This window comes from Prinia subflava, chromosome 14 (genome assembly GCF_021018805.1).
Source record: "Prinia subflava isolate CZ2003 ecotype Zambia chromosome 14, Cam_Psub_1.2, whole genome shotgun sequence".
Classification (NCBI taxonomy): Eukaryota; Metazoa; Chordata; class Aves; order Passeriformes; family Cisticolidae; genus Prinia; species Prinia subflava.
Window position 1 is genome coordinate 9,212,675 of NC_086260.1, and position 14,227 is coordinate 9,226,901.

General features: G+C 44.2%; 1 protein-coding gene across 3 annotated transcripts in view; it reads right to left on the reverse strand.

Annotated features, from left to right (window-relative positions):
• SETD5 (SET domain containing 5) overlaps nt 1-14,227 on the reverse strand; it is a 64,539-nt gene that overhangs the window by 27,546 nt on the left and 22,766 nt on the right. For 2 of the 3 annotated variants that reach the window (XM_063411722.1, XM_063411721.1), the window contains exons 2-8: nt 10,824-10,998; nt 6,925-7,030; nt 5,840-6,051; nt 5,464-5,522; nt 4,868-5,055; nt 3,789-3,827; nt 2,014-2,256 (exon numbers count right to left, since the gene is read on the reverse strand). In XM_063411722.1, coding sequence (XP_063267792.1) covers nt 2,014-2,256; nt 3,789-3,827; nt 4,868-5,055; nt 5,464-5,522; nt 5,840-6,051; nt 6,925-7,030; nt 10,824-10,894 — 918 coding nt within the window. In that variant the 5' untranslated portion in view covers nt 10,895-10,998. The remainder of the gene's footprint in view (nt 1-2,013; nt 2,257-3,788; nt 3,828-4,867; nt 5,056-5,463; nt 5,523-5,839; nt 6,052-6,924; nt 7,031-10,823; nt 10,999-14,227) is intronic. The other variant, XM_063411724.1, reaches the window with a different exon arrangement.

Here is a 14,227-nt window from a genome sequence, read left to right on the forward strand (position 1 = left end):
TCTTTCCTTACTCTTCCTGGTTTGAGGAAGTCATATCTCAATCTCTTTTAAGCATATACTTGCATCACTGTTGACCAAAGTCAAATGACCTCTGAACTATCAAGAGTATGCAAGTCATATAAAACATCATTTTTATTTGTTTCTCCTCTCTCCAGAGTTCATGGCCAAAGAGAGAAGTAACAATGTTTCTACATAGGTGGCAAATATATATTGGCACAGCCTCCTGATTTTTTTCTACTTCCAAGTACCTATTTTCCCTTTTCTCACAGAAAAGCTATTTTTGTGTTCAATAATGATACCTAGTTAATAGACAATGGATGCAAACCAAGAAGTCTTCTCAACTGGCCTACCAAAGATGAGACAAATGGGTGAAACAAAAATGGAATCCAGTGCATGAGAGCATGTGCTCTACACCTATGCAGGTGCCCTCCTCACAACACTCCACAGCCACCTCCTGAGCAGACACAACAGGACACAGCAGCTGACAAGAGCAATGCAGGACAGCCACCTGTTTTTTCCTCAGCGGCCAAGAGAAACTACAAAACCACAAAACCACAAAGTCCCCTGACACCCTCCCAGCATGTACAATGACAAGCACCTACCAACAGCTTGTTTACAGTAACTACACCTGACTATGAAGTTTTGCAAGTTTCTACTTTGTTGCTTCTTTGGCATGTATCACATTTGAAGTCTTCTGATTTGGAACGATGGCCACATTTTCCTATGGGAAAACCAATGTCTGTACTGGGAAGGAAGAGGCTGAGAGACCATGACAAGAACAAGCACATTTATGTATGGTATCTTTTATAGTCTTGTGTCATGCTGTACACATATCAAGAAACACACTATATGTTTTATTACTTATTTCAGGACTTTTCCTAAAACCTGTGAGGCAGACAGAATTGGTTACATTTATTCTCAAAAAATGGTAAGATTTCTAGAGAAGTAGAACTTTTTCTCCTCTGCATTTCCTCAGCTGCTCTCCTTAGAAAAGCTACTCACACAGCCAGCTAGAAGTGTTTCTCCCAACCCCCAAGAAATCTTATTTATTGCAGAACCAGAAGCAAGAATGGAAGAAAGTTTGGTCCGAAGTCCTCTTTCTGCACTCTCCCTTAGTGGCAGTATCTGTGCTCTGCCTGAAGTGCTTCACCTGCCTGAAGGCAAAGAGAGAAGTGGGAGGGAGCACATGAACTTCGCTGAGTGAGTCAGCTGATATAAACAAGAATGATCCAAGCACAAACATATACCTGATATTCAGGTTTCTGCCTTTGCTCCCTTTATACAGAAGAAGTGCCCCACTTCTCTTTTGGAGCCCACCCTTTCAGATGCAACTATCTCCATTCTCCTGGACAAGGAAGGCCCAGAAAAGCCTGAACTGTGTAGGAATGCTGTGCTGTGTTCAATAAAGAACAGATAAGATGAAACCACAACAAAGAAGAGTATGAGTAGGGAGGACATACACCACATAAACACATTGTTTCCCTGTTCCTGCTTGTTTACATGCATTCCATAAAGACACCAACCACTGCTCATCTCTGGAAAGTTAGGGAGAGACCAGCTTCCTAAAATCAGTTGTAGTTGTGCAGTATATGGAAGTTATAAGAGTCCAAATAATCCAAAATACTGAAATAATGTTGAAAGAGCCTTTAAAATAGCCTTCTACATAACATAAGTGAAAAAAAAAATTAAAATAAATGAAGGGGACGCGAAAACTCAGGTGGAAAGCAGGAAATTTCCTGTCTCTCGCAAGTGACAGATCTGGTTCTGCTTCAGGCAGAAATACTTCACTGATCGAAGTATTTATGGTAAAATACCTGTTAACCACATCACAGAAATGCGCAAAATATTCCCAACTTAGCAACTCTGATTTGGACTAATGCAATGATTTGTGAATCTCTCTCTGTACTGGCATAATTTCTGATTCACTGTGTATCAAACCTATGCCTGTTGGTCTGAGCTACAATACTGCTCTCATCCATGCCCTGACCTACTCCACCTCTTGCTTGCTCTTACCTGCATCTGGGACCCAATAACAGTATTATTGCAGGCCAGCTCTGTTTTGTTGATTGTGTCCAGCATAGCAGTTTTGCCCACATAGTCTTTATTAGAGTTTAGATGACGCTCCAGCAAGTTCTGCACATCAGCACTGTACTGGTTCGTGAAGGCTTCCTCGTACTGGTCTGTCCAGAGGCGTATCCGATTCTCCCACCCTTCAGCTGTGTTTTCATCCAAGGCATGTGCTTCAGAAGGGGAATTCTGCACCAAACAGCAAAGAATGAATGGATACTACACAGCAGGAAAACCTATCCACAGTGCTCCAAGCACATGAATAAGCTACAAAAAAAGGCAAATCTGTTCCAAGCTATGTAAGTGTTGTTATGAGGACACATTTTTCAGCATCTGCACCCTTCAGAACACTGTACAACAGTGTCACTTAGAAATCTACTGAGATTTCTGAGCAGAACTAAGACCTCTTGAAAGCTAGTACTTGGCATAGCTACATAAAATAAAATTAGGCTAGCACACGGCCAGAAAAAAATTTAAGCCACTTTGGAAAAATAATAAAGTACATTAAAAAAGCAAAGGCACAGAACACACAAAGGCAAATAAATCTCATGTAGGTTTGTCTTACAGTCAACTCACTCACACCAAACACAACACTCAATGACGCTGACTGCATCCCAATCTTTGCAGTGAGTGATCCAAAAATAGTCCTGAACCGTCTAGCTAAATGGTCACCAGAGTTTCAAGAAACTGAATGTAGAGCATAAGCTAATACCCAGAGGGTTAAAACTGCAAGTCCTAAGCAGAGTAAAGAAGAGAGGGCAAAATCAGGTAATCCGTTTAGACTGTCTTGTAAAGGATGGGAAAACAGAAGCTGGTAGAAAGAAAAATGCTTAAGCTTCATTCTTTACTTGGCAGTAGTTGAAGTAGTTCAATAAATACTGCAGAGCTCAGTAACTCAACTGGTTTCATATAGCACTGAGACACATAAGACACTGAGGTCTTAGAAACAAGGACAAGTGAAGAACAATCATTATTTTAATCATATATATTAAATACAGTAAGAGTTTTCATGCATTTTTACCCTCTCATGTCACTTGTATACTATGGAGATGGTGCATAGAGGCACCACAGGATTGTCCTCTTTCCTCTGAGCCACCTGCTAGAAGCCACTGCCAGCTACAGGACTGAGGTCAGGTGGAACTGAGTAAACCTTAAGGCACGTCTTGTGTGTCTAGAAATAAATGCAGCTCACAGTTCAAGTTTATTTTTTTGCTCAAAGAACCTTCCTATTCAATGGCCACACCTACCACTATTGCAGGAAGTCAGATAAATATATTGTCCCATCCATCCCTAGTAAGAGGATGTGGAGAGAAACAAGGCAGCACTAGCAGGGACTCCCAATATTAAACTTGTGAACTACTTTGATGTCCAAGCTTGAAATAGCTTTGATGCAATCAAACAATAACTGCCCTCACAGAAGAGCAGCCACAACCAGTTCTACATCCCTTACATCAAACACCCCACTCCCAAGTGCCATGAATCAATCACCTCTCGGACCTGAGTTGCATTATCTGACTGGAAGCTATCAAAAGCAAATGGAAGGTTCAAGGGGCAATTCCTGTGATATCCTTTTGAATAGGCTCCTTGTGGTGCACTGTAAGGTTTGAGTTTATTACAAGGCTGGCCCCACAACCAGAAATTCCCCAGGCAAACCAAAAGAGGAACAAAATAAAGGGGGAAAAACACCACCACCATCACAGAGGGCTGTCGTTCCTACTCACCTTCATCCTCAGAGACTTTCGTGAACCCTCTCGAAAAGCCTGTCCCCCAGACAAGGAGAGAGAAAAAAAACAAAGACTTAGAAATTTCCGAAGAATTAGGATCCCAGAACCACATTAAATCTCATTCCAATCCTTAATAAAAGATGGCAAAAATTACAGGAAAATCTACACAAGAAACAAAGGACCTGAACATAAAGAGACTCTGCAATGCAAATCCAGTGGAAACTGCTGAAAAGCCTGAGAGCCAGGATTTCTGAACTAAAAAAGCCTGCCTCACTTAGTAAAAATGTCAAGATTGAAAGCAAAACCGTCCTGACTAACCCCACTTGCTTTGACACAAGGAAGGTCCAGCAACAGAATCAAGGTGGTTCACAACAGAAAAAATAACCCCTCCAGACCTCATGTACCTCCTGCCCCAGAATTTTAGTTAATCAGTACCTACCAGAAGAACTTCAAGGGAAACCAAACCTGTGGAAAATCATGGTAAAGCTGGCAGATGATGGGAGAGAACAAGCTGCTCACGCACTTGCATTCCAATATAAGCAATCCAAAATTATTTCAGTCCCCAAACCCTTACAAATGAGACAGTAAATCCCTCAACAAATGTTCATCACTACCTACATAGTTTTCCACACAGGCACCTTCTCTGTCCCCGAAGAAGAGTGCCAAGAAGCTCTGCAGCCCAACTTCCACAACAAAGCCTGCTAAAAAATACCATGCTCCCTTCATTTTTCATTCGATTCACAGACTGACCCTTTTCCACAAACAGCCGGACTCCAAAAGCTATTTCCCCAAATCCTAATACAGCAAAGGGAAAAAATATGTAATTGAGTCCGAGCACTGAGCATGAATGAACAGCACTGGGAAATAAGGGTGGAGTTCCAGCAAGGTAATTTTTAAACCAACAGCCACGTACTCGAACAGGTCACAAATACAAGGCATCCCATTATTACACCCGAAAGAGCAATTCTTGACAGGACAAAAATTTCTTGTCTACTGTCAGCTTGTCAACCTGCTCCTAACAACACTCTGCACAGCATTTGGTAGGAACTGCAGCAAGCTTGTCTCACTCCACATACCTTGATCTTTTTGGCCTTTGGAGCAGCACGAGCCTTTTCTGTACTCCTCTTCCTCTTCTTGGGTTTGGTCCTGCGGACGCGGTTGACGGTCAGCGTGATGCTGGTCGGCGTGTGCTGTGTGGCCGTGTACAGCACTGTGGAGGGAGAGAGTTCTTCATCCCAGCTCTCAGTGGCACTGCTGTCCCCACCTAGAGAGACAAGTGCTTCATGAGCAACAGCTTCTCATCCCTGAGAGCACAGCTTACCCTTATGTCCATTTTCATCAAGACAACTTGCTGCCCCCTGCATAGCTCTTCTCTGAGAGAACTATTCCACCTCTATTTTCCCACCCAAACTGGGAACAGGTGTTCCAAAACTTCTGATATGTCACAGAAAGGCACTGATGAAAATTCTTCTTTTCTGTTCACAAGATAATCTGATTTTCCCTAGAGCTAACTGAGGTGAAGCGTAAGGAGAGGAGAAAATCCCAGTGGTTGGGAGGCAAAGAACATTAGCTGGCACTGATCACAGTTAGATAATTACAGCATTCAAAAGACAAAGGTCTTGAAGAAAGAAAATAAAAGTCACCATTATCAGAATTATAACCTCAAACTCACCTGACACGTTGTCCTGCTTCCGGCGGCGGAGTCTGATCACCTTCCCCCTGCTCATTCCTCTGCCAAAGGAGAATGCACAATTGAAGCTGGTTTGTAGGAGTAAAGTCACTTGAAATTCAACAGGATGTCACAAGATGCGTGCCCTCAGTGGGGCCCAGGATGATAAGAACATCGATTTAACATCCTCATCTCCACTCCTGGTGCCACCAACACTTGTCAGGCTGACAACGCAAAGGAGGAGGGTCAATACTGGGTAAAGCACTGGAAAGAATGCTCCAGTTAGCAAAAGGAAGTCTGTCCCACAGCCCAAAGGTGACACGGTTCAGTATGAGCAGTCAGCACAAGGAGCCCTGATCTGCACTGCACCAAAGCGTACCTGCACTTTTCACACTTGAGGAGGAAACCATCTTGGGAGACACTGCAGTGGCACCAAGTGGGAATTGATTCTCCTTCTGAGGAGCTCTCACTATCCCCGGAGTTCTCCTCATCAGGCGAGTGCAGGCCATTCAGTTCTGCACGAGGTATAATGGTCTGGACAGGAGGAGAGGCTGGCGGTGTTGGAGGAGGAGGGGCTCCATAATTATGATCCTGAAAATGAGTATTTGCAGTACTACTTTTAATGTGAAGATATGATGCCTAGAAACTGAAGTCCCAAATCCACAGTTCCCAGGTTAATATTTAACTGATATAAAACAATAGCCTGAATTCCTGAACCTACCAAGGTGGTACAGTAATAGCTCTGAAACATGTAAATTATTTCCTTCAGCACCAATGAATTAAACCCAAAACCTATGAAAACAACCAGGCTATTTTGACACTAACTATTGTACTGCTAATAATCTGAGATACCATAAGTGGTTAAAAAGCGGAACAAGCTGCCCTGAGATGTAAAGTTTCTGTCTGTTGAGATACTCAAAACTCAACTGGACATGGTCTCGAGCAACCTGCTCAAGCAGAATCAGCTTGAACAGGGAGGCTGGATTCTGTGATCTCAAGAAACCCCTTCCAACCTCAGTGATTCTGTGACACCCTGTTCATCCCACAGCTTCAAGCCATGCTCCCACTATTCCTGACTGCTCCTTGATTCTCATTTTAAGTTACCATTGTGAAAATCTGTGCAGTTGAAACAAGTACAGATAGTGCACAATAAACCAAATGGGGCATAAAATTACCACCATGAAAACATTATATATTCATATATATTCACACTTCATTCATATACTTCATTCAGTTAAAAATCTATTGCCTAGAACACTAATAAAGCTTGCTGTAGAGTATGCAAGACTTCACAAATAATAAACACAGAAATGAAAAATGTATGGCAGAACTCAGCTCTGACTTAGTGTTCCCTAATAAACAAGCCAAAACTCCTACAGCTTAATAGGCAAAGAACTATGGAACAAGGAGAAAAGAGTAAAAGTAGACAGTAAAGAGCTGATTCACTGCAGAGAGAGTACTCACTGCGTAAGGCAGCCCGCGATAGCTGTGTTTCTGGGTGGCCCCATAGCCGTGGCTGGAGTACACATTCTTCTCACTGACAGCTGGACTAGCTTCCACAGACTCTGGGCTGCAGAAAGGGCCAGAAGTAAAACCCATCAATACAACATCATTATTTTAGTGCCAGTATTTCACTGCTCTTTTCTATTGAACACATGAGCTCGTAATGAAGAAACTTCATGAAATCAAGATGGTGTCATGCGTTTCACCAAGCATCATGTGTGCAGGATGTACAGGATGAACCTGCTTTCAGAGGGAAGGAACTGAGTAAAGGCCACCCTATAGACTCATTAAACTAGGTCTCAGTCTGGGAAGTTAGAAAGGTAATTAGCATGTAAGAAGCTCTGTTTCCTTATTGTTGAGGAAATTGGGTCCAGTTCAGCATTCGCATCTGAACCCAGCTAGGCTAATCTCAAAGCCACTGAACAGTACTGCCATTTTATCTCTGCACCAGCTTATTTCAACTGCAGCTAAGCAGCTTTCCTGCACCTGCGCTTGTTTCTCTCTCCCTCAGATACCAATTGTTACTGAGTCCAACATCCTGTGATAAAGCCTGCATGAGAACTGCAGCTATCCTGACAGCAGCTACCATGAATTGGACATTTCTGTTACAAAGAGACAACAAAATCTATGATCTGGACAGACGGCAGCCATAGACAGATCAGATTCACCTTGTGCTTTCTATACAGCAGCCTGCAATGAGCAGAACAGGAAATCTGCTGCTGAGGTACAATGCACTCTTCCACCACAGGGTGGTGAAAAAAAGCAGCTAAAAATCAAAGGTATATCCTCAGCAGAAAGCTGCAGAGAAGGGACAGTACTTAGAGAAGGGACAGTTGCAATTCAATGCAGGGTATATTAGATAATGAGGCTAAAGACAGAACACCAGCAAGGAAACATGCTGTCTTGTGTTACAAGTAGAAGATACAAGATAACCTCTGCACAGATCAGAAGTAGGGCCTGTATCAGAATACGGCAGAATATTACTGAATCATGTCTGCAGATGAAATCTTCATAAAAATTACAGCATGGAGCTGAGCAAGCAGGGAAGAAAAATACAGAAAAGGAAAACTTTACCTCAGATCTCTGCTGCTCTGATGAGATCTCACAGGATTCTGAATGAATCCTACATGGTCAGCATGAATCAGGCACTATGAAACTATGGCCAGCAATCGCATGTGGGGCTGTACTTAGGCTCCCAAGAAGAGTAACCCCTTGGCCTTTGGACTTCCTATTAGCTCTTGAAATCTCTGCTGCACTGAAGTTTGCCCCACCCTGCCACTCAACCTCATCTATTCTCCAATGCACCAACCTCTGAGCTTCTGAATTATTCTGGAGTAAGGTGGATCTGTCTTTGCAACATAAAGGAGCAATAATTTATTGTACAAAGAACTGCAGAAAGTAGAAGACCTTACACCTATGCAAACAACACTTCTGTAGCTCAGGATTTAGCACGACATGATAAATTCAGTTGGTTCTCAATGTGACTACAGCCAGCTAAACTGTCAGAAGCAGGAAATATAGATGATTTCTCTCAAAGGATATACTTTTTAATAAAAAGTACCATGTAGAGCTTGCCACATAATCCAGTCTTTGCAACAATCCTTCTGGACTTTCAGATTGGTACAGTGTCAAATCCATTCAGGTTTAATAACACTTTCAGAAATAGTGCAATATTAGAAGGAAAAGAGCCTAAACAGTCTAAGCAGCAGATACATCCTCTGTCCAAGTCACCACATTCCTAACCACAGTCAGACTGGAATACCAGCAATGCTGCCGCAAGCATTAGCAATAAAACTTCAGGATTGTTGGTGCAACGGTGTCCAGGGGCAACAACGCTGGGGCCCATGCTTCCTCAGCAGCCACAGCAAGGAGCTTCCACACCTCCCAACATGCAGTCAGACTAACACAGCAGAACTACTCTGCAGCCTCCATGTCACCCTCAGATGAACAGCAACACCCTACGCCTACATTTTCACCTCCTCTGTATCAGAGGCTGGGGAAGATGCTAAAACTCAGCCTGTAAAGAGGATCAGCTAGTTTTCCTTTTACCTTCCCCACTGCTTTCGTGATGCACATCTTGGAATCAATTCCTTGTAAGAGGTACAAATCTCAGGTACCCCAGACTTTATGTATCAAACCAGAGTTTCAAAGGCAAAGTGAAGGACAGCTTTAACTTTGAACAGACCCATGAAGGAAACTTCAGTAGCAACAGTGCATTGATGCAAAGCCTGGAGAATAAAGTCCTGGCATTCCTAATTTTTAGAAAACAGGCAGAGAAACCAATTCAGAAATCTTCAAATGCCTTTTTTCAAAGCACCCCAACCTAGCCTCAAGTTGGACCTGCAAATTTCTTACAAGGGAGAAAGAAAATGCTTTGCGGAAGGTTTAGAGGCAGTCTTTTTGATACTTAAATGCTACAAGGGACACATGTGCAGATACATCTGGCTCTTCTCCCTACCACACTCAGCTTTGAAAGCAAAGTACATGAGCAAACTATTTAGCACTCTTCCTCCTGTCATAAACAGTTTAAAATTCCTGCATGTTGAGTCTTCAAAGTGCTGCTGTGGGAGAAGCAGGGTGACAAGCAATACTAAATGTTAGATCTTGAAAAGTGAAGGATCATGTAACCAGTGCAGATGAGTGACTTACTAGATTCTGATTCCCTGTTTAAAAACAACATGTAAAAATGTGGGCTTTAGGATGGAATGAAGCATTACGAAGAAGAATGGCTAGAATGGGGCCAGTGCCAAGACAGACAAAAAAGAGCATTAGCAGTCCTGCAGAGAGTACAACTGTGTAGTCAAACTCTATGCATAGTCAAATCAGGGTGAGATGGAAGGGAAAAACAATGATTCACAACTTAGACCACTGCTCTTACAGATCAAAATTAACAGAGTCTGGAGCAATTTCTCTTCTACACTGATCCAGTTGACATGCAGGTATTTGCACAGTAGGTACCTTTAAATAATACACGGGAGAAACCCGGGAGAAACCTATTTCCAAAACATCATTTGTAGATTTTTGTGAAGAGATACTACAGCCTGTGTTTCAAAGAAGGATGCAGGAAAGCAGGAGGTAGAAGCCTACTGAAATAAACTCTTGTCCCTAACAAAAACATACTTTTATCCTAGCTGACATCATTCTAACAAGAGTTTTAAGAAGAGATCACAATGCAGTATTTCCTGATTTTGAAATGCTCCTGACTCTGCAGAAGCAGAGTCTTTTAAAAGAAATGTAAGTCCTCTCTAACAGGCTTCGGAGATATGGCTGCAAGTGAGAGCCCTGCACATGGTCCTGTGGTGGGGACTGCAAAGGATGCTCTCTGAGCTGTGCTCCTTGGAGTCTGCTCACGAGCAGAAACAAAATAAAGGTGCCTACCCATGCTGATGCTGTCTCACATCTCTGTCAAACTCCAAAGGTATCCACAAATCAGTCATACCAGACTGGTACCAAGTCTGAGCTAATAGGCTCCTCCTGAAAGGAAGGTTCAGCACGCTGATCCCTCACATTACAGCTGCTGGAAAAGGAGCTGGCTTGTACTGTGCCAATGTCAAACCTGCATACAGCAAATGCACGACTGCCTGCACTTGAGTATAGATTCACTAGTCAAGCTGATATAAAATCCATGGTTGAGTGCCTCACACTCTGCTGGAATTCTCCTTTTCCCCATATCCTCTGTCAAACTTACCCATTTCCATTACACAGCATTTGTTAACACCCATCTCTCATACAGCCAGCGGACTAGCAGCCCCTTTCTCCCAAGAGAAGAAAGCACTGGCACCAGTCCTACAGCCCGACTAGGGTCAGCCCTGTGGCACCCTCCCGTTCTCCTTTCTCCTCATCCGTGGGGTAACACTCACTCCGATCCTGCAGCCATGTCGGAGTAGGACGTATCTGGTGTGGTGACTCCCAGAGGGATTGCAATGCTCATGACGCCCGTCGGGGATCACGGAGTCCAGAGGGCAGCGACTGGCCGCTCCGAGGGCGGAGAGGAGCCGCAGAGCCTCGGCCAACACGTCACGGACATGGGGAAACCTACCGGGGTAGAAACAAAGCATTGCATCTCCGTTACGGGACGAGGTCTCCCTGTATGCCTCTAAAGAAGGCTTTCACAGCAAAGAAAAGCAGAAATAGGTTGCCATCAATGACATGCCACATAATTTTTACTTCATTTTCATATGTAGGGCCAGGGAAGAGGTAGATGGTAGTAGTTTGGTGGGGACATTGGAGGTTTTTTACAGTGTTGGACTGACATGCAATGAGCTGCTTTGCCTTAAAGCTGATAATGAGAGCTCCCCCCTCCCCTAAGTAAACTTAGGACTAATTATCAGATAAGTAATCTATTACCTCCTTCTGCATATAAGCTGCAGCTGTCACCTATCGCCCACAGCCCTCCACCAGCATTTCCTAACTCTTTCCCCAAACAAGCTGAAGGCAAAACCCCATCTCTGTAGACAACTAGACAATGCCAGGGTGGACCGAGCTGAGACCACTCCCTAGAGATCAGTTTGTACGTGCATTTGCTAGGCCTACAGAACAGGTGAGTGTGAAGGCACAGCAGCTGTTCCCACACCACCGACGGCTTCCCTGGGCCACGAGGCCCATGCTGGACTCTGCCCCGGTGGCTCAGTGAGCCCTGACACCTCCCCACGGCAGAGCCACGTCAGAGGCCTGGGCGCGGGCAACGCGGCGGGACCATTGGCTGTGTGCGGGAGCCGGGTGAGTCACGGCGGCACCGGGGCGCAGCCGCCGGCAGCGCCGGGGAAGCCGGGCCTCCACCTTCCCTGCTGACCACAGCGCTTTCCTACGGCCGCCAGAGAAATCGCCGAGAAACGCGGACTTCCTAGGGTCGGATGGCGGCCGGAGGTGAAACGGGATCAGCTCTTCGTTATGTAAATAACCTCAATAACACAGATGAGCATAAAGGAGCTATTATTCTACGCGGAGTGAGAGAACCCCCCCACAACACAGAGAGAAGCTGCATTTCTGCACGCAGCAAAGGTAGCTCCAAAACCAAAGAAAAATGGTGACAACCACCTTCTCGGCACGTTAAACTTTAAGGGCAGCTTTGAATACTTTCCACGGCTTTTCCCTGGCTCCGGCAGCGCAGACAGGCCGGCCTGCTGTCACATGCTCCCCGGCATCTCGCGGCTCTGCCAGCAAACCCTCCTGGGCTAGAGAGAGGCCATGAGCCAAGTGTTCCTGTGGGTTGTGAATTTCTCACAGGGAACTGCCACAGTCCAGCCATTGTTTAATACACAAAACCCCCAGAAAGACAAAAACACATGCTCACTATAAGGGCAAATGAAGAGTGAGAGTCAGAAAGTTTAAATGCTACATTCTATATTGCTTTTTCCTGTCTTAAAAGGCAGGCCACTTCTCTTGACACAAGGAAATACTTTCTTCAGCATACATCCCTATGGAAAATCTTTCAGACAGTATGACAGGCATATAGTGAATTACAAAAGTAGCACATAAAGATTTCTAAGTGGTCTGTGGCAATTCCCTGTTATGCCCCAAAGCAATGGTCTCACGGGGAGGTGGGAGATGAAAAAGGGAACAGGCAGGACTGAGCTCACAAGCAGTTTCAACCCAAGACAGCCCAGTGTCCTTGAGTGTGTTTTCTGGAAAAAAAAATTAAAATAAAAATAAAAGGACCTTCCAGAAGTGTCTTATTTACCCTTTCTCATGCTTGTGACAAGAGTGATATCCACACGGACACAAGATGAGACAAACTGCTCGTAAAATACAGCTAAAAGCTACAGACATCAATCCCTGCTTCAACAGAGTCCCGTAAAACTCTAGCACAAGGTTAAAAGAAATAAGACAAGTTTCTCAGTGTCCGAAGCACCTTTCCCTTTAAGGGACATGTAAAACTCTTCCTCTCCCCACACCCAGTAATCTTTCTAAATACTTGTTTAGATGTTTTTCCCTCTGTCGATCTCATGCCTTTGCCAATGACCATACCCAGCTGGCAGCAGCCTGATATTTCATCAGAACAAATTCCAGCCTCCCTCCTGCCTGTGACTCAGCAGGACTGGAGGATTTCAGGTGCAGCTTCTGGACCAGAGAGTCACAGGATACGGGGTCAGTCCAGGAGTAACTGGGACAAGTTTTCACCCACTTTTCATAGAAAACCCTCCTTCTATCAGCACTGTACAACTGCTGCTGCACTGATATGGTCTGATAACTCCCATTTTTGGGAAGGAGATTACTGGAGAAACATGAAATAGCAAACTGAAAGGTTAAACAAGGCAAATTCTAGTTCACTTTTCTGTTGACCCAGCAACTGGGTGGACCCAGACTTGCCCAACTATCACCCATGCTCAGATTTCACTGTTTGTTGCTACCATTTTACATGTACTTTCAACTCTGACAATGTGACAATTCAAAATGAATTGCTGAGACCAACTTCAAGTGCTGTCCAAGACCACATCATCTTCAGGCTACATTACAGTCTGGACTCCATGAAACTTGGCCTGCTAACATGCCAAACATCAGCCTGACAGAAAATGCTGGGGGCTGAGATCTAAATGTTCACCTACCAAACTGGTCAATTTCCTGTATATTCAATCCCCAAGGTCCTTCCTACCTCTACCCCCCAAAAATACAGCTGTACAGGGAAAAAAAAAAACAAACCAACAAAAAAACCAGGAGTCACACCCAGTTCTCTCTCTCTCTGTTGCTACTGGAGGAAGTTTTACTAAAATTCAAAGTCTTAATTCAAATATAATGAGCTTCAGACCACAGCACAAATCTGTCTCCCTTACAACAGAATTCTTCTTGAAATCAAATGGAAACGGGAATTTTGATGGCCCAACAGGTAGATAATATTTAGCTGGTTTTGAAAATGCAGCATTTAAAGATTTTATTTCCCCACATTCGGCACCTACACACCAGGCTCCTTAACCAGTCATACTGGTATAAAGATACCTGGTATTCCCCAATATCATCACAGCAGCCCAAATGAGCACCCACCCACACCAGCACCCCAGCTGGGATCCCCAGTTCTCACTCAGTGCAGGTCACACGCCAAGGCACTGACCCATTGTGAGTGGCTGCCTTGGCTACACTGTGAACATATATTATAGAGTTATTTCAGATAACATCCTGTATTGACAGAAAGGACTAATAAATCTAAGCTGGCCAAGTGAAGGTTAAGCAACACCTGGTGCTGTAACAGTGAATTTAATTTTCGGAACACTGTTTAGGATGCAATAGCTGAGTGCTGCGTTGGCTCACTTCCACAGCCAGTGCCATCCAT